Source organism: Nesoenas mayeri (assembly GCF_963082525.1).
Source record: "Nesoenas mayeri genome assembly, chromosome: 5".
NCBI classification, from domain to species: Eukaryota; Metazoa; Chordata; class Aves; order Columbiformes; family Columbidae; genus Nesoenas; species Nesoenas mayeri.
This window is the reverse complement of record NC_137548.1, coordinates 13,968,628-13,992,391: the sequence shown is the minus strand read 5'-3', so window position 1 is coordinate 13,992,391 and position 23,764 is coordinate 13,968,628. Positions and strand designations below refer to the sequence as shown.

The 23,764-nt window shown below is 44.3% G+C and overlaps 1 protein-coding gene across 4 annotated transcripts in view; it reads right to left on the bottom strand.

The window, feature by feature from the left end:
• BCL11B (BCL11 transcription factor B) overlaps window positions 1-23,764 on the bottom strand; it is a gene marked incomplete at its 5' end in the record, with an annotated part of 89,815 nt that overhangs the window by 59,164 nt on the left and 6,887 nt on the right. For 2 of the 4 annotated variants that reach the window (XM_080344837.1, XM_080344839.1), the window contains one exon: window positions 16,589-16,957. In XM_080344837.1, the coding sequence (XP_080200963.1) occupies window positions 16,589-16,957 (369 nt within the window). The remainder of the gene's footprint in view (window positions 1-16,588; window positions 16,958-23,764) is intronic. The other 2 variants (XM_080344838.1, XM_080344840.1) reach the window with 1 other exon arrangement.

The following is a 23,764-nucleotide window of genomic DNA, read 5'->3' as shown; positions in this document are numbered from 1 at the left end:
AAAAGGCTTTTGATTATCAAATCTGCTTGAAATGAAAGCTGAAGTTGATTACCTAAGAAAGCGTATTCAAAAAAAAAAAAAAAAAAACCAAACCACAAAACAAAACAACAAAACAAAATAAAACAAAAAATACAGAGATACTGTGCAAAACGAGGTGCAGCAAAATAACTTCTTCAAACATTCATGGTTAGGATGATGAAGCGATACTAAATTCATACTTATCACCCCAGTAAAATAAAGGCTAGTGGGTTTTTGTTTCATTTCAGATGAAAATGTCAATATACTCAAACAGCAGCTTACTGCTGTATATCACGGTCTAACCAAATCTTTCTACAACCTCTTGCATTACAAGCAAAATCTCTAAAATGTCACCAACTAAAAAACTGAACTAGCCTGTAATTAGTTTCAACAAAGTAGTTCTTTTAACCCTAATTTTCTAGATGTAGATAGCATTTCCGAAGTAAGCATTATGAACCTTCCTTAAGGACAAGCGGAATCAAATTGTAAAATCATAAGCAACGATCTAATAGGTCTTTCTCTAAGCAAGCCTTTTATTTCTCTATAATAAATTCAAATCCAGTCTTCGGTCTCTTAATAGGTGATCAGAGAAAATATGCATGCACACCTAAACCACTACAACAAACCTTATTTTTTAAATAACACTTCAATCACTAATATAATAAAGACTGTTATAACAGGTTAGCGCTGGTATCATTATTCCTTGTGATTCAATATTCTAATGACTGACTGTAACAGAGGTTTATGTTCTGCCGAGGTTTATACCGCTACTTAATGTAATTAAGCAAACTGGCAGCCAATGCCTCTATGGAAATATCATTTCTATCGCAGAGTATTCCCACCAGAAATTCAGAGGAATCATAACATACAAACTTTGATTCTGTTTATTTTTTTCCCTTGTTCTGAAACTGATCTGACATTTCTTGGACTTAGTAAAGTGGAAGAAGGAATTAATTTGCCTTCTGTAGACATGTTATTATTGACAATACTAATAATCTATGACAAATGGGCCATCCCTACTCCTCTGTTTCAGCAGGCATTGCAGCCTGCAACAGCGCTGTGCAAAACCCCAGAGCTGGACTTTCCTCCTGCCGGGAGCCCTGTGAGCGAACCAGCAACAGGGTTTTAAGTAAGCCATTAAAATGCTAATATTCAGCCCGGGCCAGATCCCTGTTACCACTGAAAGCTGAACTAAAGCTTCTCTGGAGACAGGATAAGGCCCTTCCAATGTGATCAAAGAGTAAATACATGCAAAGCTCTGATGGGAAAAAGGATCTTTTTTCTAATTTTAAAACCAAACAGGGAGAGTCCACCAGCCTCGTAATCCATGTTACAGTCACATTTAGGATCACTGGTGTCTGGGATTAACAGCAGCAAGGAGGATGGGTCCAGGCTAAAAAGTCACCACCTGAGGTCAAAGAGGAGCACTTAATACCCAGGTTTGCATGAAAATGGAATTAGTTACCTTTGGGGCTACACTCCCCTCCACTTGATGTGGCTCTGCAGACAACAGTAGGTGTGCCATATATGTATATACAAACATATCTATAACTACACACGCACATATAGCTGTGCACAGTTTTGTCACACTGACATTCAGCCCACCTTGCAATGGGAGCTCAGCCCCTCTGGCAGCCCTCACCCAAGCCAGAGCTTTATGGGGCTGTCCAGAATTTGGCTTTGGTAGCCAGAGTTCACCCAGTGCCTACAATAGCAGACCTCGTGAGAAGACTTGGTTAAAATAAAGGCTTAGTTAACTCTCCCTCCCAGCCGTAAAGCTCTCTGTAGAGGGAAAAAAAAATAATAATAATAACACTGAAACAAAACCCACATCCATTTGGGGCGGGGGGAGTGGGACAAGGAATGATAACAAGAAAGGGAAAATGTCTGGTTCCTATTATTGCTATCTGCAGTGCTTTCACTTCCACAAACAGCTTAAGGGAGTGCTTCTGGAACAGAAGTTTAACTTTCCTTAATCTGGGCTCTTAAACTGCCAGGATCTGGTTACATTTTCTCTCTCTCCATATTTTAATACTTTTATTTTATATTCTAATATGGGAGGGAGGAAGGGGGAGAATCTCAGTGTCACTGTAAGAAAGAAGTCACCAGGTTTTGCGATCCAGCAGCTTCCTTGGCAGAGGGAACTGCTGGTTGGCATAATCCACTCGTTTGACAAAACTACTATTTCTGGGCACAGGCTCAAAAACAGGTAGGAAGCAAATGCTGAGAAATAAGGAAGTAAAAACAGCCAACAGATTTTTCACTACTAAGAACGCCAAGAGTAAACATGATTTATTTAGCTGTGTTTAACATGTCTCTTCTGCACTAGACTGCAGAAATCTGCTTGCATTTAGAGCAGGAGGAGGAGAAGGCGGGGGGAGGGGATGAAAAGGGAATCCATTACGGCGCTCCGCTGGTACTTTCTGAATTGTTCAGTCACACAGTTTTATTGAGTACAAGTATTTTCTAGCCCAAAATATATTCATGTGTCAGAAGAAAGCAGCACTAATCTGCTGTTAATTAACAAGCTGCTGCTAACAAAAGATGAAGGACCCAATTCATACAAACAATATTTACGTGGGTGTCGCATGATTTTGTCACAGATCTTTTATTTTTTTCTTCTCCCCCCCCCTCTTCCTCCCTGCCTCCTCCTCTTCCTCAGCACCTCATTTCAGAGATGCAGTGCAAATGAGTCCCAGCTCCTCTTGGGACTGGCACTCACAGCAGCGAAGACACGCATCCTCATCCACCCAGCCAAACTCAGACAGAATCTCACCCGAGGCACCCGGCTCTGGGGCTCCCATCTCCTTTCACACAGAAGGGCCCTATCGTACACTTGCAAGCTAAATTTCCTTAGATTCTTATTCAGTTACAAGGCAGAAGCTATCTTCTGGCGCTATGCCCACAGTGGCACTGCTGCCGCAGCTCCGGGAAATGGTACGAAGCCTCCCCATCCACCATTCATCCCCACCAGCCACGGGCGGGCTGCAAGAGCATGAGATCAGGGACAGGTGAGATGGCTGTACCCCCACCTCCCAGTGTCCTGCTGGTGATTTCACATTTGTTTAATCAAATCTTTTTACTGAGTAATTTGGGGAAGGGGGAAACATGCTAACAGCATGGAGACCCGGAGGGATTTGGCTTGTTCAAAAACATCAATGCACGCACAAAAAGGGTAGGGCTGCGAGCAGTGAAGCAGAGGGCAAGCTCTCCCAGCGATAGCCCCACTGCCATCACCTGCTCCCTGCTGTCATTTTGGACTGTAGTGCTTGTGGCCTCATCCAAACGGATGCTGAGCACGGCAGGCTGCCCTGAGCCCCTGCCGGATACAGCCAGGCACTTTGGAAAATCAAGCCATTCACATCTTTCTGCATCATCTGAGAAATGAGAGTGCCTATCTGCATATCTCCTGTGGGCGGTTTAAAGCTGGCGCTGGCAAAGAGATGGGAGGGTTAAAACCAACAGCAATGAGCACTAAATATTCCTGGACTTTCTCCACTCCCAGGAACAAAGGTGGGATTGCAGGGTTAGAGAAGCGCTCACGGTCTCCTGTGCTTTACCCACCAAGCTACACAGACCTAGAGAACGGTTACGGAGGACGGGGTTTAGTCTCTGCTCAGCACTGCCATCACACAGACAGGACTGGGTGAAGTGTAGGGACAGAAGGGTGGGAAACAGAAGTATTGAAGGGTATTGGAAGTGCCAAGGTTCTTCCATGATGGCACACTGGAGTGGTATTTCTGCTAGCACAGCGCTCTGCCCAGCCCAGCCAGTGTTTCACCCCCAAAGCCACTGTTTCCTCAGTAAGAAACAAACTCCGCAGGAGCATACACAAGTCTGTCCCTCAGGGTTTTCCCTCTGTATCCTTACCCTGTTCCCAAAAGCATGTTTTTTTTCACTGCAGAAGTCAGGGCACCCTCACCAGCACCCTGGCAGGAGAGGGACCTATCCTGAATGTAAACTAACCCTGACTCTTCTCCGCATCTTCCCCTCTTCGTGCACACCGAGAGTCACCTTTGCCATTTTTAGACCAGCATTTGAATGAAGTCTTGGCCTGTGTTTTTTCAAAGACCTATTTTTTTTAATATTTTTTTTTTTACTAACAGTGATATTTGAAACACTGACATTTACCATTTGAAAAGCAAAGCAAACACATTTAAACAAGCATCTTAAAAGAGCTAATGAAAGAGAAATAGTTCCATCTGTATTGAATTCTCTACCCACTATCACTCTAAAAAATAAACCTTTCCAGACAGCAGGGAAATCTCCCTTTAGTGAAGACAACAGGAGTTCCCAAGCTCCCCTCGGAGGGAGTGAGGACAAGCCACCCCCGGTGCACAAACCCACCCAGGTAAAGCCTGCCACAAGCTGCTGGTTGTCCAGCACAAACCCCAGCCAGAGCATCAGCAAGGCTCCAGTGCCAAAGGACACCTCATCAGTCCAGCTCATCAGTCCTTCCAACACAAGCAGGTGCCTTTGCTAGGGGTCCCTCATAACCTCCCTCTGCTTAAATATTTCTAATGAACGTTCATTCTCAGATAGGGAGCACTGAGAACTGAATGTTTTTCCTCATCCACAGAGCAAACATGATAAGGATAAGGCCAGTCCACAACAACGCATGGTCAAAAGCCCCCAACCTGAGCGATGGGTGCACTTGGTGGTTAGTAAAGACGTCCTTCACTCCTGTGTACAATGCTGCTAACAGAAAACTACCTTGTACATCTCTTTCAAGAAACAGCTCTGATCAGGCATGCTTGATCAGTTTCAAAAGCAAAAATAAAGTGCATCATCTTAAATTATAAACTTTGCACAATGAGATAGCATCCTTCAGTGGAGTCTGAGGTGGCCAAAGGGGAGGCTCAGGGATTTTTCTAGGAAGGCCTGAGGGTGACTGTTTTAACTTCTTTCTGCAAGAAATCCCTGTACCATAAACATTAATCAAACACTATATTCTGCCTTTTAGTCTTGAACAATTATGAGTACAGTTTTGTGATCTTTAGCCATATTTACTGATACTCAAAGGCAGATTCTATCTTGTTAGATTGTTATAAATGGGACCCCAGGGAATCGGCGCACAGGCAGAGGCAGATGTGAGAGAGTCTTCTCAGAGCTCGGGTGTGCTTCACTTTTCTACTGCTGAAATTATGAATATTTTGGAGCAAAGTAAACAACTTCAGGTTCCTCTGCCAGATCATTACAAAGAGCTGTCCATAGACTAAAAAAATAGCGCCATTTTGCTGAACTTAAAATTTTTTAAAGTTAACTGTTAAATTTCAAAGTGTGGTTTACATGTGCTGGCCACTTGTATGCACAAAAGTTTCAGAGACAGACACAGAAAAGGTTTCTAGTTATAAATCATTAAAGAAAGAAACCCACAAATTCTGTCTCGTTCTTTCTTAGTTAAATATATTGTCTCTGCTCCAGACCTGTTTTATAATACCATAAAATAGAGGCATGTTTCCGACACTAGGTTTGAGAAGCTGTCACATTAAAGGTAAACTTTTAATCTGCTATAGACAAACAGCACACATTTTTTATTTCTCAAGTAACAGCTCTGGAGAAATGTTTAAACAAGAATTTAAGAGCTTTGTGGTAAAGCCACATATAGGGGTCTCAGACAGCTACTGGGTTTGAGCTTTTCTTTGTTGTTGTCCTTTTTAATTCTTTAAATAACCTACTCTGAAGTAGACTTCTAGGAGCAGAGTAACCAATATGCACGGTAAAGCGAACCTCTAGGCTTGCTTTAATTACTAGTTAATAAAAAAGAAATGTTTAAACTGAAATGCAGGCCTGAATTTCTAGTTATTTATCCTCATCTTTTTATTTTCTTGGGATGCACAACCAAATACTTTTAAGAAGTTAATTGTGTCACAATTAGTAACACATTAGTCCTCCGATATTTTTAATAGCAACCTAGGTTTTTCCCCAAGGCACTTAAAAATGGCAGGCTCGGCTATCCGCTCCTTTTTTTAAAACTCCCATGCGCTTTCTTCTTTAAAAACCTCCCACATGCATTTCTCTTGGTCTGAAAATACCAGCACAGATCTTAATCCTGCCAACGCTTACAGACATGCTTAACTTTCTGCACATCAGTAATCCCGCTGACTGTGAGGACGGCTGGCGTACCTACAGCTCGGCGCCAGCCAGGGATGAAATCCTGCCCTCACTAAAGCCAGTGGCAAAACCCCCATTGACGTCAATAAGGTTGTGCTTTGACATCCAGTCTGTTACAGGATTGGGACCATCCTCATTTCAAGGTACTTTCCCAAACTCTTTTTTGTTTTAGTTTGGGTTTTTTTCTCCTTTTTTCCCTTCCTGCTGTTTCTCCCCCTCACCTCCCACACTCACTCTTGTGGGGCCCCATATTGAGACCACTTGAAAACTTCTAACTTTCAAATCCCTCGGCAAGGGAAACCCCCCTCCCTGAGACGGGAAACGTCCTTTGCAGGTAAAGCTGAAAGAAACTACTTTGCCCTGCTGCGTGCATTTGAGTAAACTAATTAAAACCTGGGAACTTGGGTTCCAAACAATGCCAAGAAGCAATTGTTAATATGAGCTGAAGTGAAATGGGAAGCTCCAGATGTTTAAAATTAGCTGCAGGGGGGGGGGGGAAAAGTTAAGGAAAAGTTTTTTCATAATTTTACCATAAAGTCAAGGTGGCGCAGCTTGGACTGCATGGGGTTAAAATGAATTTGGGGGCTTGCACTACAGTGAAGGAGGCAAGCGGAGGGGGAGGCAGCAGCAGCCGTTCGGAAGTGCTGCGGTGCTGTGAAGAGCAGGCAGAAGTGAGCAAACCAGCTGAACCGCTTGCAGAATTAATCAGTAACAAAGAGGCTGGAGCTGTTGGCGGGCTTCAGCCCTTGAACCTGGACTCTGCTCTATAAATTTCAACTTGGAATGGCTCTCTACTTGTTGAAAGACAGGTTGGCTCCAGGCCAAGCCATAAGGAAAAAAAAAAAGGCCAAAAAAGAAAATTCCTTCTTGCTCAGGAAACTTCCCTTCAGCTTCTAACTCTTTTTATGAGCTAGTAATAGGGCACTCTAGAAAATAGGAAACGAAAAGCGGGTATTGAAAGGAAAAAATGAGCTGGGAGTTGGTTTAATAAAGAAAATAAAACAAGTAGGTGCTAATATGAAATGTGAATTTTGCCTGTGCACAAGTACATCAGCTATAATAGAAGACTTCTGAGCGACTCACCAATAATTCAAAGGAGACTTTTACAGTTACAGGTTTGACTCTGAAAATAATAAATGTCTTAAAAGAAGAAGAGAGCTGTTTAATACCTGACTGCAGCCTCATCTTGTTCTCTCCTCCCCCACTACTCCACCTTGTTTAAATGACCATTACACAAGCAGCGTGGTATAAAAAAACATGTAAAACCATCATTTATTCAGCAGCATCTCTTTCCTTTCTTATTTTTCCCCTCTTTAAACAGAGGCATGTGGGAGAACCAACGCTCTCCTCAGCCTCTGCTCATTGCCAAGACAGTTTCAGCCACAAATACCTCGCTGCCGTGGTGCTTTTCCAGCTTGAACAGACAAGGAATGGGCTGGGGCAGAGTGAGGAGATAGATTGTGGAGCGGGGGAGCTGTCAGAGTGGGAAGAAAGAAAGCAAACATCTATTCAGGGGCCAGACACGCAGAGCAAGGTCAGCTGCCGAGACACAGCCCTGTGCAGCAGCAATGCAATTACATCCAAACTCTGCACAGCACCGAGAGTCCCACAACCTGCACGCAAGGGTTGGACCAGAGGATCTAGGGCAGCTGGAAGAAGGGGTATAATGATTTTAATTGCTCTTCTGAGATGCTTAAAGGGTAGATGAGATGCTCTTTAGCTAGTGCAGGGGGCTGCTGCTCTATGCTGCTTGCAAGAATACATGCAGATAAAATACCCTAATGAGAGTGGAGAGAGAAACATGGTAAGTGCCAGATATGATCAAAAGGTGAAATAAAACATCGAAATAAAATGCAGCCTAATCAGAGCATGGAGGACAGGGATAGACAATCTCTTCACCCAAAAGTGGTTGTTAAGGTAAATTAGATTAATCACTCCCACCTCCTTTCCTCCCCAAACTCCCTTGTTTTTAATGAAGGGGCTTACTCCTGTAAGGCTGAACGCCATCCAAAGCTGCTGGACATTTGAAGCTATATATGTAACAAGCCTGTGACAGACACACATCCTGTACTTCTGCTTTCCAAGAAAACTGGGATCTGCTACCTGGTAGGTCTTTTCCATCTGCAGCTTTTATGACCCTGCTGAGGGACCAGTGAGCAGTGTCCCTCATTTCTCGTTCGAGAAATACACTACTTAATGCCAGAAGAAAGAGCAAGTTTAAGAGCCGTTGGGCTTAACAGTGGTTTGTGTTGATCGTGCTCGAACCTTTCTGCAAAGGCATACATGCAAAGAGGAAAAAACAACAACCGCTAAGTAACCACTTCACATCTGCCAGTGAGATTATTAAACTCCTTACAAGCGGTATCTACCCCACCTTCCCCACTACACACAAACATACACACACCCCCAAGCTCTCCAACATGGCAACTAGAAGCCAAGACAGATCTCCTTTCCCCGCTGCAGCAACCACATTCATTCCTGTTAAGGGGTTAACGATTCGTTTCCACTACTTCTCTCGAGAAAACCTACAATGAAAACATTGGCTCACGAAAGCGTTCTCACTGCCAGAATGCCACAGCGCAAGTGAAAAGTCCGTTTTGTTTTCATTACATCTCTGGGATTTCCGGCTTAACTCCTGAGCTTAGACACCAAATCCCTAGATACTCCACCCACCCACTTTTTCTTCTTCTTTTTTTTTTTTTTTTTTATAACATTTATACTGCACAGCCCACCAATTACCATTTGGAGGGTGGGAGGGATCAGGGAGAAGGAACCATGCTGAAAAGGATGCTCTCGCTGGAGCAAGTGCCTCCATCTCCCTGGCTGAGAGCTACCCAGTTTCTCCAGGTTTCCAGGGCTCTCTGCTGAGAAACATAGTTTTATTGCTATGCCTGGCCTCCCTCCTCTATTTCTCACCCTCTGGGCTCCCATCTTCCCACTCAGCCACTGAAGCCAGCGCTGAAACTCAGCCCCAAATCTATGCCCTTTGAAGTTATGTGACATGACATAGAAATCCAAGCCTTTCTTGTACAAAAAGTATGATTACTTCACAAGGTTTTTTTCTCCAGTTATGATAGAAAAATGTTCCAATCTCCAAAAAACCCTAGAAAGGTTCAACCTTTATGTCACAGCCGATTTGGTCACTGTGTATATAGGCAGCGCAGTTCAAACACAGGCTGAGACAGAAAAACAATCTATTGAAAAGACATGAAGGGAGGCTGCCTCATGCTATAGCAGCACTTCTGTCCTGCTGAAGCAAAGGAACAATTTCTGTGCCTTTATGTATTTATTCACCACAGGAGAGGAACAGCAACTTCTTCTCTCTATATAGGAGCTTTCCTGTTTTATAGTACTTCTATGGAACTGGCTTTCCTTCGGTTACATCCCAGTGCAAAATTCCCCTGTGAATGCACCCAAATTCCTCTCTTGCAGTCAATACTCCACTGAGCACAAGCCTATTGCTATTAGTCACACCAAAACAGATACCCAAGCAGTATATAGGATGGTTGGGCACTACTTTTACTTTACTCCTAACAGTTGCTCACAAAGTTGTCAAGCAAAATGAGTAATGACTAGCTGACCAGTGCCTTTTCATCATTTACCATTACTGTTGTCTAAAAAATCTACCAGTCTTTCCATGCTAATACTAAGTGGAGATATACGCAGTTTCTGGTCTCCCACACATGACCCAACTAATTTCACAAGAGGACCCAAATAAAGGAAAAAAAACACTTTATTGGGTGACATTTTGTCTAGGCTCTACCTCTGAGGAAGTCCAGAGTCCTTCCACTGAATTAAAAGAGGGAAACGGTAGTGCCAAGTTGGTGCAAACAAGCAAGTTTTGCTCTTAACAGAGTGACTCCCGGTACACATCCACCCCGGAGCGAGAAGGCTCTGGCCACGTTTATTGAATGACCTTCTTAAATCCCCTCTCATCAGCCTGCAAAATGGCACTTCTGTCGAAAGAGTTTTATCTAGCACTGTCACATGTAAAACCAAAGATGACTGTAACTAAGAGTGACTAGAGAGAGAAAATAACAGCAGCAAGCTCCTGTTTCACAGTTTGGTACCCCGCACATTAGGGGGCAGGTCCCAGCTTGTGCCACCCCATCCGTCTGGCATGGCACCACCAGTTTCAGGGGAATTACCCCAGGTGAAACCGGGCTCGACCACTTGCTGCTCCTCTGGCATCGTCACCTGCTGTCCTGGCCTCAAGGGAGTCCAGCTCATCACACACAGGGCACAGAAAATGACTTTGAAAAACAGGATGGCGAGAGGAACAAAACAAGAAGCTGAAACCAGCAGGGAGAATTGAGGGCATGATATTCCTCAGTGTTTTTTTGGTCTGTTTTTAAAGCCCAGTGTGATTAATTTCACACTTGACTCTGGCGGATGCTGGGAAAGCCTCAGTGCCTGGTGGGGCCACACCCTGGGAAGGACGCGGCTGGGGGCAAACTGAGATGGGTGAGGGGAGAACGTGGCTGGTGGCCCCTGGGCCGGGCTGAGCAGAGGCTGCTGGAGCCACGCCACATGGGTGCGGTGGAGTTCAAGCAAGGGGAAGAAAGGGTTTCATAATTGCAGGTTTCTCCCCTTTAACTCTTGCTGGGATCAGCAGGGTGCTTACCGCTGCCTTGGCAGTGCCAACAGCCGCAGTCCTGCCCTCTCTCACTGCCAACTGGGGGCCATGCCGAGAATGGTGGGCTGCCAAGCCACCACTGAGCACCCTCTGCACCAGACCCCCTAAAGACCCCTAAAAATATGGATAACATCCTCTGGAACGCCTCCACCTGGCCTCACCGTCACCCTTAAAACTTTAAGCTGTCGATATTTCAGCAGCCCGCCGTCATGCCTGAAGCTGCAGTGAGCCAGGGGAAAGCAGCTGCCAGTGTCCTGTCCCTCAGAGGAGAGCCAGGCTCCCCCAGCATGCCCCCACCCTCCCTGGGTGCAGACAGGGTGCTGGGTGAGATCACGCGGCTTGTTTTTCTACCCAGAACCTAAGCCAGGACCTCAGCCGAGGTCCCTGGGGGCAGGAGACTTGCTTGTTAGCCCTGCTCTCACGGAGCTGCAGCTGACACCTTCGTTGTGTGTCCCCCCACCGAGCTGCTCAGCCACACCAACTAGCAAAACACATTGCTAAATACCTGGTAAAGCTGCAGAGGAGGAGAAGGAGGAGGCCAGGTAACTAATCTGTGCTCAGGGAAAGCATGGCAGATGCGAGGGAAGAAACATGCCTGGAAAAGCCTCACGAAAAGGATTGCAGTTACAACCCAAGTTTCTCAGGCACTGTTACCACACACTTCTGGAAGCCTCTTCTTCCTCAAGTAGTGTTTTCCCTGGCCTGGCTTTGATAAGTCATTCCTGCAAGACCCACAGCCCTAAAGAGGTGCTGGCAGCAGGACCCTGTGCTGTGGCAGCTTCTGGCCCCCGAGCTCTGTGCTGACTCGATGCTGCTCAGGACATCTCTTCCCAACCTTCCCGACACCGACATTGTTGCCACCAGCCTCGGGTTGTTTCAGCTCACGTTTTCCTCGCCTCACGTGTGAAGGCATCACGATGGCTGTCTGAATCCTACAGTTAATATGGGTGCGCAGGTCCATAATGGTACATTGTAAGTGAATGTCTCAGGGTAGACAGCAATAATAATTAGCTGTCATGATTTGAAAAAAGGATAATCCATGCCATTGAGTTAACAATCACTCACACAACACACATGGATTTAACTAATCTTAATTTGGAAAAAAATAACAATTCTAAATATATCAAATAGCCTATTTCATGGCAACCTGCGGCGGTGTTTATCTCTGGCTTCCAGCACATGCAAGTTATTTAGTTTCTCTCACTGGCAGTTTTACCATTCAAAAGCCTGAAATGAACATTCGTGGAGCAGGGGTTGCAGTTAAATCCTGTCTCTGACAGGGAGCCTTTTTTCTCGATGCACATCTAGTTCAAGTACACAGTGTATGGAGGCCAGCACTGGTGGCTGGGATGGGATGCACGAGGAATTCCAGCCAACCCCCTCCCCATTCCTACCACCATCTTTGCAGAAATTAACTATCCTGTCTTAATGAACCTCTGCTTCTGGTGTGGTTATCTGTCTGCAAGGGTATGCTGTCTCGAACACGTGGACCAACAAGTGAAGCTGGAGGAGGTCTGGTCCAAGCGGTGCCTGGCCCATGGAGGCTACCTCCTCTCTGCTGGGGTTCTCTGAAACCGTCCAGCATTAAAAACAAGCTGTACATTACTTTTTATTTAATTTGGTTCATTTCAAAGAGTCCTGGTAAGAAACAGCCTGATGGCCCATGAGCGCAGCAGGGCCATGAGGAGGACAGAAGACACCATCAATAAAAGGACAACATGAGCTACCTCCCCGGGACCTTCTTCAGCCAGGACAGGTCACCTGGTTATGCCCAAGATCTGATAAATATGAAAGATAAAAAGAAGTATAAAATACAACAGTGGTCTAATTGTTTCCAAAATACCTGCCAGCGGTGAAATGAAAGCAGCAGTAACTGATAACTCCTAGCCAACTCATTGGCCTGCCTGTGTTTTGCTGTGCAACAATCTGGTACATCTGTTTGATACTATCACACCCTCTGTACAAGAGGTAGAACTGATTTTCAAAAAGGTCAGCCAATTTAAAACAAAACAAAAAAACCCAGAAACTTTACAGGACAGACTGCTCCTAAGCAAGTCACATCCTTCCAGTGCCAGTAACATACTACCATACACCTCAGGAACAGCCGTAACTAAATGAAAGCACCTTGAAAAGCTTGAATTTGCAAGTTGCCAGTCAGGAAAAGATGACAGACTTCATTATCAGGAGGTCTTTAAAAGCTGATTGCAAAGATAAAGTTGCCTTTGTCTCTACTGATACCTAGAAATGTCAGTTGGGATTTGTGTTGCATGCATGCAAATTCCTGCAGACTCCTGAGTTCTACCTGCCTCCCTTGAAACAGCACAAGGTCTGTTGTGTGGCCAAGAGACATTCAGTGACCACAGCAAACAGAGTTACCAAGAAAGAAAGAAAGAAAGCAAAAAAGAAATAAAGAAAAAAAGCAAGCAAGGAAAGATGTCTGCATTCCGAAGCATCCTGCATCAGGGCGAACACTCGGCATGGTGCTGCATCCCAGCATCCTCGCGCCCAGAGGGAAGAGAGGTACAATGGCAGAGCCAAGCTCAGCGTTTGACATACCCTCCGTACATTCAGCCATGGTAAGCTGTATGGTTTGGCTGCTTAGTCACACCGCAGAAGGCCACACAAATCATTTCGACCAAATAAGAAGGTCTACAAAAATAACAGAAGATCAAGGAGAGGAGCTGAAACCTATTTGAGGGCAGCAGCAGTGGCAGCATATTTCAGAGAGCCGGAGTGGCAAGTGGGTGATTTCTGGTTTCCCTCTTCAAATATAAAGACTCAATTATCTTTGAACAGCTTGCTTTACACATGAATTGACACATTTATTTTACAATAAATAACTGAAAGTTATCTATGTTTCCTTTACTGTTAATCTACACAAAGAAATAATAAACAGAGCTTGTCTACAAAAATGCAACTACTGCAGTCCTCAGAATTCAATTAAGCTAAAATAATTAATGCTTCCACCATATTAAATTACTTTGTACATTTGAGCCACTGAAGTTTTTTTTATTCTTTAATCTTTTTCGCCTTTTTATTTAATAAAAAAAAAAAAAAGTTAGTTTCAAAGTGGGGGGGCTGGCTAGAAGGGGGAAAAAGAGCATGATTTGCTGTTAAAATGTAATGGTCTCCTTTAGCTGACACAGCATGTAGAAGTGTTTTGTGCCTTTGATTAAAATAACATTTTAAATGCTTTGAACAAACATATCTCCCCATACTTCTAAGGGATTATTTTACATATTTCTTGGTGGAATAAAGAAATTCATTCTTCCTGTCACAGTACAGAAAGGCTAAGAATATCTTTCGTCACATATAAAGTAAAAATACTGTAGGCTGTTGCATTATTACCAAAAAAATAAAAAAATAAAGAGAGGGGGTGGCGAGGTGGGAGAAAGCTGCCTTAGAGATTAAGTTTCCCTTTTATGAAATCGTATTTAGTCTCTTTTTTTAACAAATCTAACAACAATGCTCTACAGCCGCTCACTGGGAAATACCTTTAATGTTAAATGCAGATTCTGATTTTCTTGGCTAATGCAGAAAGCCTTTCTATTGAAATATAAATAAGGGGTTTGGTATATCCCACTAAAGCCTTTCCAGTGAATGACTTCTGTGGGTTTTTCATGGCTACCCTCCATGGCTGTAATGTGAGGCTTTTATCCTACTATTGAAAACTATCCGCTGCTATTAAAAAAATATGGAAGGACACTGCACCTTTTTATCTCGGAGCTGGGCTCCTAATTGAGAAAGCATTCTTACTGCACTATTTAGTGGATGTCCCTATCTCCGTGCACTGCTGAGAAAATGCCAGTCAAATGATAAATCCTTTTATTTTTCTCAATTCAAAATCTTTCCTACATATTTTCATTTGATATTCAGTTTCGTCTGAAAGAGATTAGGTGCTGCAGATTGGCTTTTAAATTTTTTTTTTCATGCCTTTTCCATTTGTGAACACCCCCATTACCCCCTCCCCCAGCAGATTTTCTGCATGGCAAAAGCGTTAGTTATATTGATGCTGACCCCCAGAAGTTGGGATGGGACAGCAACCTCTGCACTGAGTAAAGCCATTGAGGTATCTTGCTGTGGACTGAACTTGGGCATAGATTAGTAAAATGTGAGATCTGGACAGCAACAACACCGTGGGTCTCCTGGACCAGTCTTACTAAGCACTGGGTACTCTCTGCAAGGGGCTGAGCACCATCAGCTATTGAGAGAGCTCAGCACCATTCAGGAAACCTTCAGCAGACTGGAAACGAAGGTCCTGAATGCATCTCTGCTGCTCTCACCAAAAGGGAAGGAAATATAGCCCTCAAATCTGCTACAACATGAGGTAGCTATTCACAACTGCAAAAGGATGGGGAAAGTTGAAAAAGGATGGTGAAAGGACAAGGTCAGGTCTTACAGCAGGGTTGCTTACATCACTACAGCGCAGGCTGCCACTGCTAATGCCCCCAAAACTACCTTGCTAAGATGGTGACTGCACCCATAAAAGATTCCTAGAAAATAACAAGGTACTCAATGGGTGGCATGTGCCTATAGATCATCTGGAGATGTGAAGACTGAAGCAGTTCAAAGCCCCCATCTTCATTTATATGATGGCCAAGACCAGCAGGTATGCTTGGGACTGACTCAGAGACCTCCAGTGCAAAAAGCGGGACACTCTGAATCTTCAATTGTAAAGACAGGAGCCTCTCACAAGTCTTCTGGGGACATCCTAATGGGAACATCTCTACTACAGGCAGAATCCTGGACAGTCAGATCTAATCCCACAGGACAATTCCTAGAGAAACTGGAATAGTGGCAGCAATGACAATTTGCCACTGGCTTCCTGTATGGAATACCACTGATTTGAACAAAAAAGGCCCATTTGAGGAAAGATCCTGCTGTGTAACCTGAAACTCCTACACACTAGCAGGGAGCAGAGCCTTCCTTTCACTGCTGCAGAGGAACACACGGCTGCAGAGAAAAGAAACGCCCAGCATGTCGGAAGCAGCCCCACGCCGGGTGCTCTGCAGGAACCGCTGCACAGCAGCTTGACCAGGTGGGTTCCATCACCCAACTACCGGCCTCTGAGCTGGAGGGGTCCGCAGAGCAAACGTTAACTGCACGGTGTTTTAGAAAAAGGCATGCCTGTAATTCACTCATCTGGGCCAGCCTGTGCCCTAGTCTCCTCATTCAAAAGCCCCATTTGGGGTGTGCATGTGAATGCAGGTGTCGCCCACCCAACTCCAGACAGCTGCAGAGACCCAGGACAGGCAGCACAGTCAGCAATGCAGACCAGAAGCTGATGTCTATCCCCATCAAGGGGACAAGCAAGGATTTAATAAACCCCTGCTCTAGCAAAAAAATCTTCTTCCCATTGCAGGCAGTGCGGGCAGTGGGAAGAGGATTATTCCACTGTCTTCAGTGGAGTCAGGATTTGGTCCTTCCCAGTGGGTCTGCATATTACAGAGTGTCTGAACTGGACTGAATTGAGCATCTCACCAAAGTCACTTATCCCTCCACCACTGCTACCTCTTTAAAGATGCTCCTGAAATGGTTTCTGACCACCGCCTTCTGCTTTTTCCTATGTGTACAGGTTGCCCCTGGACTCCTTGGGGAGATTAAGAGTTCCCTCCCTCCAGGAGCTGGCCCTGGCAGACAGCTACGCTAAATGAAGCGTGGGATGGACAGCCCTGCTGAGCCCTGTGGAGCCTTGAAGATCCTCCAGACCGCTGGTTCCTATAAAGATCTGTTACTGAAGCTTCTGTTTCATGGCACTTTCTAGAGGGCCCTCGTTAAAAGATTACCTAGGCAGTTGATTGAGTGTAAAACATGCTGTACCTGCAATGTTCTCCTGCTTGGGGCAAATTCCTTTTGTAGGCGTGAGAAGACGGTCTTCTTCATCGGGTGTGACTTGGATCCCGATTTCCACTGGCTCTGACACTTTCCTGAGCTCGGCGCGTGAGGAGGGGGGAGGGCTGCTCTTATCCATGCTCTTTTCATAGCAGGCACCAACAGTGCCATTGCACTGTTTTCTCTTGTGCTCTATAAAAACCAAGATGTCTCCCAGCGGGAAGTTCATCTGACACTGTCCACAGGTTAACAAGTCGGGGTCTGTCCCACCTGCGGCGATGCTGATGCCACCCGGCTCTGCTATTGCCAGGCTCTCATCCTCGTCGGCGAGTGCCGGTTCCACATGGTCAGCCTCTGCTTTACATGGACAAGGAGAAAGAGGGAGGAAAGGGATGAGGGGAGAAGAGAAAGAGATTGCTTTGAATGTTCACACACTCTGAAGGATGCATCATGAGAGGCCCAGCCTCCCCCCACCCTCCCAAAGAAGCCAAGCCTGATTAGATCTTTCTTTTATTTTTCAGTTTTTCTGCTCTCCCAGAATGATTTCAATATATTTTGCAACCAAGTCCTGCCTGAAAAAAAAAATGAAAAGGCTGACCTGGCATAGCTTTTCTGACAGCTCTTTCACACTGCTGCCAGCACGGCAAGAATATCAGCAAAGGGTCATTTCGCAAATGTTCAAGCCCCAAGTCACTGTCTGAAATAGTTCCTCTCTTTTTATCCCACCTTCTCATTCCCACCATATCTCCCAGCCATCTGGCTAAGGCCCCATCCAGCAAATGTTATGCACCTGAACCTCTCCTCCTATTTCAGAGTGGGGGAAAGCAAGGAGGGAAGTGCTTGTGTGCTCCAAACAAGCAGGATTGGGCTACCTGTGGCATATGAAATGAGTACCACTTTGCTCCATTACAAAGATACCGGCAAGGTTAAACAACCACCCGTTAACACAACTGCAAGACTAAGGTAAGCAGGATATAGTCTCATGAGAAGTTAAGGGGTTTCAAAAGTGTGCGCAGTGAGAAAGAATTAGGCACTTATTTAATGTACTGGAATATTGGCTGAGCCTGAAATCTTCGACTCATACTGATGTCAAATACGTCTGCAGTTGCTATATAGGTTAATAAAAGTTTTTTATTTTAATCTTGCACATGGACCTGATGGATTTCATACCATTACCCCAAAAGACTGTGAAAGCATTTCTGAGTGACCTGCATCAGTTTCTAAGAAATAAGTAACTTCTCATTTCATAATTAATAAAAAGTGCATTTTTAATGAGCATTTTAGAGATAATTCTTACATTATAAAATAATTACAGATCACAATCCATTTCTAGGGCAAAACGTGCTTTTTTGGTTTGTTTTCTCTTGTTCTGCCATGTAACTGCCAAATCACACAAACCTTGGGCTTTACTCGGGGAAAATTTCCACTGACTTTTGCCTAAGGCTGTTTTGCCTCTGCAAGGACTACAGGATTTGGGCTGAACAAAACAGAGGAACCAACAGTATGTAAATCAGCAAGTGAGACCTCTAATCGAATCAGGATTAAAGGAAAAGGAGGAAAAATGTTCTCTATTAGCCTGAGTGGTTTGCTTATGGATTTCCCGGGGAAAGCAAGTCACACAAATATCTCAGAGAAGTGGGACTGAGATAAACAGATGTTACAATTCAGATCTGGATTCTCCTCCTGATCAAAAACAAAAGGAGTTCTGTCCTACTTTTCAGAAAATTGGGGGAAAAAAAAAAAAAAAAAAAGTATTAAAGGGACAAGGGGTAGAAGGTGAAATGTATTACCTGGATACAAAAATCGTTGAGCCTTGAAAAAGGCAGTTTAGAAAAAGAATCACCCCCACTTTTTGCCTTCCAGAATAAATAATTGATCGGTGTCTCTACCAGATGTATGACAGGTTGCACTGGAGCTCACAGGCGGCGAAGCAGAGAGCAGCCGCAGCACCAGCGGCAGCAGCAGGACTGAGACCCCAGCAAAGTGCCCCAGCACGGGCTGTCCTGCCAGAGCAGACGATGGGCACAGAAAGGCTTCATTTTCCTAACCCACACCAGGCTTACCAAATACACAACGCAATGCTCATGGAAAACATTAATTACCTTTTCCCCTTAATCTAATTTTAAAAGGAGTTTGAAGACAGTGCTATGTAATTAGTTCACCAATTTATATCGTGAAAATATGCCTCCTTGCCTTAGCGAAAACGTAACCATAACCCTGCACTGAACAGGGACTACTGGGAAGGCAGCGGATGCCTGCAAACACCATGTCACGGTGTAAAAGGTAATTATTTAGTGCTGCAGTTCCCTTTAATAGTCCAACATTGAGCAATATTGTTTATATTGAAGAGAGCTTGCACCTTTAATTACCAATTACAAATACATTGTTTTAGAGCCAAAAGAAAAGGACTGAAAAAGGGTCCTTTAGAAGTGTGCACGCTATTTCTAGGAAGAATTCCTATTAAGGGGGAGTAGAGCGTCAAAATATTAAAAAAAAGCATGCACACACAGAGGCACAGTCACGTAGATGCACACACATGACATGGGACAAAGAGCTGGAAAAGACAACACGAAAATAGGAACTGAACCAAGGGTCGTAAGGAAAGAAAGGTGACAGAGGGGGAAAATGCTTGCAACTAGTTCCACCTAGCATTCCTGTAAAGCCTTTAGATTAAAGTCCGTCTCTCAAATTACAAAGGCTGAATTTTGGCATTTTTGTACATATAACAAATAAAAAGAGAAGCACAGATCTCAACTTTATTATCTTTTTGATGTGAGGATTTTTTTTTTTTTTTGCCTGTGATTTAAATTGTGCTCTTCAGAAAATGTAGCAAAACTGCTGCATTTTATAAGGGTATTGACCAGGTGCCTGCGAAACATGAAGGAGGTTTAAACAGCTAAACTGTTGCGAATTCTTTCTTTTCTGTCCTAAACTTCATTTGAATATTAGTTAAATCCAGATATGCCTATTCACTTACACTCGCTCACTCTCTCTTTCCAAGGACTCTGCAATGGCACTTTTTTAAAATTGCATCTGGTATTCCTTCATGTTTTGGCAGTCAACGCATTACCAAAAATCAGCTTTTCCTTTTCTTGGTATGCCGAGCCCTCATGATCAGTAGTAATTGGGTTTCAAACTGTCAAAAGATTTTTTTACTCAGCTCTATTTCTGATTTGAGCTTAATGCAAATCATTAAGCATGAGACCAGCCATATACCCAACAATACAGAAGCTATATGACATCCCCTTATTTGTAACAAAGAAAACAGACAGAATGGAAAACAAAATACTGAATAGATCTTCAAATGCATTTTATCCATGTCAATTTGCATTTTTTTTTCACTCAGAATAAGAAAAAAAAAAAAAAAGAAAAAGAAAAGGAAAAAAAGCTTCCTATTGACAACTCAATTAAGCCATTAAAAACCTATATTCAAGTAACATTACAGGAGAGATTTAAAATCCACAAAGGAAAAGAGAAAAAAGCCTACAAGTCCAGCCCATAACACATCGGGTCATGCCTAGTTAATACAACAGCCAAGATCTTAGGCTGTTTAAGGAGTCCTTTAATACCAATGGGGCAATTTAGGCCGGTCTCAATCTAAAGTTCTGACTCCACTGGTGTCTGTGGGTTTCCAATAAGTCGCTTCACATTATTTGAATTTAACTCTGTGGTTTTATTGCTGTTTGTTGGTAGCTGGGTTTGGTGGAAGGAGGTTGTTTCCTCACAAGTATTTATTTTAAATTATTTTTTTTAAGAAGGAGAAATCAAGCCACACAGAAAAACAAACAAACAACCAAAAAAACAACCAAAAAAACTCCCTTAGAGGGGAAAAGGGGAAAAAAATGCAAACGAGCTATTTCCAGCCAGGAATCATGCCCTGGTTCTTCCAGGTGCACTAAGGTGTGCCCAGCATTTTTCCTGCACCCAGAGACTCCTCCGAAGAGGATTGCCTTGGCATTGCCTGCCGAGGGAGCACAGCGAGCCACGGACGGGTGATCTGTGGGGACATGATTGACACTGCTGTTATCCGATGGCTACAGGAAATTAATGCAACCGGACAATCTAAATCGTTTGCTTTGCTTTGAAAAGCATTACACTTGCTGTCTGGAGTCTAAACAGCATCTCCAAGCTCTCTGGCTGCCTACCATGCCAAAATACAGTGGACAAACTCTTTAATTTCATAAAGGCACTGTCGCAAAACCACCAGCGCTCCTACTTCTGCGTGGTGACATCATTAGAGCATATGTGCCCCATACAAACAATACTCTCGTGCCCAATATTAAAGCAAATGCACATGCTTACTACTTTCTGCCTGTCAGATGTCTCAAAATTGTACCCATTAATAGTGAAAAAGACTGAGTTACTAAAAATAATTTCCAAAGCCTCAAAGGACAAAACCGTGGATGCTTGTTTACGGGGTTTGGGTGAGGCTGGGTCCAGGCAGCAGTAATTTATTGCACTGCAGAACCAAGGTAAGAACAGCTCTAAAAGTTGCCAACCTATTCTCTTCTGTATTTTTCCTGTCCCACAGTATCAAGAGGAGGCAGAGGAAGGGGGAAGGGGGAACAGTTTGGTGCCGAGCCAAAGCATTGCATGTCAAACCTCCCTTCCGCGGTCGGCTTCTGCACAAATCGATAACGGAGGGTTAAGGCAAGCACTGCCAGTGCCTTTGCTGCAGATGGTGGGTGAGTGGCCTGCCTGCCCAGGCACTCCGCCACAGCCACTGCCCAACCTTCTACCCAGCGGGGGGCAAAGCTTGAGCTACCTCAGGGGTCACCTGCCTCCAGGACAAGCTGGGGCTGCTTGAGGTCTGCCATGGTGACACAGCTCCTGGTGCCCAGGCATGGGAAGCCACCCGCAAGCCTGCCGCAGTGTGCGGAGCATGCCGTTCTCCACACACAGGCACTGCTGTCTTGAAGGCACATCCAGAAAGAGCTCAGCCTAGTTGGGAGCGAGCACAAAGAAGTGACTTGCTCTTCAGGGTGTTGGCCCCAAGCAGGCCTGAAAATGATGTCCCTTCAATCAACACCCACATGTCACATTTACTGTAACATCAACATGCTTAACGGAAATAGCTCAGATCACACGCTCTCTAGCTGGGTTATCGCCGAGATCGGTGTCAGGATCCTCACTGCACAAAGACTAACGGCTGCTCGAAGCAGGCGACGGGGCTCCTCGCCATCTAAGTTTATCAATAACCCGTTTCTAGAGCCTCCCTGCAGCTCCCTGCAGCTTCAAGGTGCAGTGTTGAGCTTAAGCCTATATATTGCATCAGCATCGTGCTCAGTGGTGCTAGGCACTGCTTATCTGCCATCAATTTTAAATTTTTTTCTGAGGACTGAAAAACAATTGTTCAGAGTGTTGGTTTTTGTTGTGTTGTTTTTTTTTTTTAAATTAAAGTCTGAGCCTGAGTTGGCCAAAAGAGACAACTTGATGGGGAAGTCCTAGAAACACCGGGGCCCATAGCTCTGCCGCTCTTTGCGAGCGGCTCCCAGGCATGTGCCAAGTGCACAAAGGCGGCAGGAGCAGCGGCAAACCTCCGTCTGCTGTGCCGTGTGTGGCCCCGGTGCAGCTGTCGAGCCGCTGCCGTCCGGTCCCTGCTGCCACACACCAGCCGCTGTGTCCCTGTCCAGTGGTGGCAATGGTGGCCGAGGCAGGCTGGGCACTGACACTGGCCTGCAGCAGCGGGATGGAGCCCCTGGAGCTTCCCCTGTTGGTTACCAGCACCAAGTGGAGCAGGACCCTGTGGTGTGGGGCGGGAGGGAGAAATAACCGGTTTCACTCCGGCACCTGAGTGAGCCCCGTGCACAGCTGTGAGTGAGAGGGTTCTCCTGTAACACCGGTACATCAGACACCTTTTGCAGAAGTATCCCAAATCCCTGGGAAAGCAGTTTAACCCTCCGTACACACCTGAGACAAAGCAAGCCCAAGCACCCCCACAAAGAGCCAGGCAAGGCATCAGGGTTTAGGGAAATGAAGAAGGAAAACAACACAATAACCACACTGGACCCAAACAGGACAAAAGCCAAGAATACCCGAGGATCTACACAAACCTCCAACACTAGTCATATGTTATTTTATCAGAAACTATGTACAGTGGTAAAGAAGGCGGTGATGTGTCTCCTCTTAAGTAAACTATACGTTCATAAAAAATATTTACTGCTTTAGAAAGTGTAAAATGCATAGGCTCTTCTATAGACTACAGCAGCTGTAAATCTCAACAGATAAAATGGGATGTGATGATGTGATATAAAAGCATGCTTTGTTCCCCAGTGAATACATTTGTTTTATTTAAAACTAAACGACAACCAAGGAGAGAAAGGAGCGCTCGGTGCCACAAAAGGAGAAGGAGCAGTATTTGGGTGCAAGCTTTTAAATGGTGTAGAAAAGGATATTGGAAGCACAGATTCTTACCCAAGCATTTTAAAGGCATGATCAAAATTGAGTAATTAGTTTTGAACATGTATTAAACACACAACAGCTCTGTTCTTTTCTAAAATATCAGGCTCAAAAGCAACTGTGTTTCTCAATTGTGTACGGCACACTGTTGCTCATATGCAATTTTCTTAAGCCTTTTTTTTTACTTTCATTGAAACATATTCATTATAACATTCAGCGAATTTATGGCTTCTTCCAGTGGCTTAGTAAAAGGGGTCATAAAAAAGTTAAGTAAACCAGCGTGTTTTTTTCCTCTCCCTTAACTTTGGATTCCTTTTTTATACTGTGCTGCCTAGTGCTTAGTCTTTGGAAAGTACCTTGGGCAAATCCAGCACACACACAAATTATCAGCTGCTCCAGGAATAAAAAAAAAAATTTAAAAAAGGAATTTCTTGCACTGAGGCAACTACACAAAAGACTTGCATATGTCAAAAATACAGAACTAAGTCCCCGTGAATGCTGCACCATTAATCAAATCCCCGATCTGGTGTCACTTTTGCCAGTAAAATGATGATATTCTCTAACCTGCTTCTACTGGCGTGTGCCTGCAACGCATGAAGTGTGTCCCTCTGCTTTAATTTGTTTTTGAATAGCCTGCTTTAGGCATTTTTTATATATCCTTTGGAAAAAAAAAAAAAAAAAAGGAAAAAGAAAAAGAAAAGAAAAAAGAAAGAGAAAGAGGCTACTACTTAAAGCTCCAACAAGGGTCTACAGTACTGAGCAAGA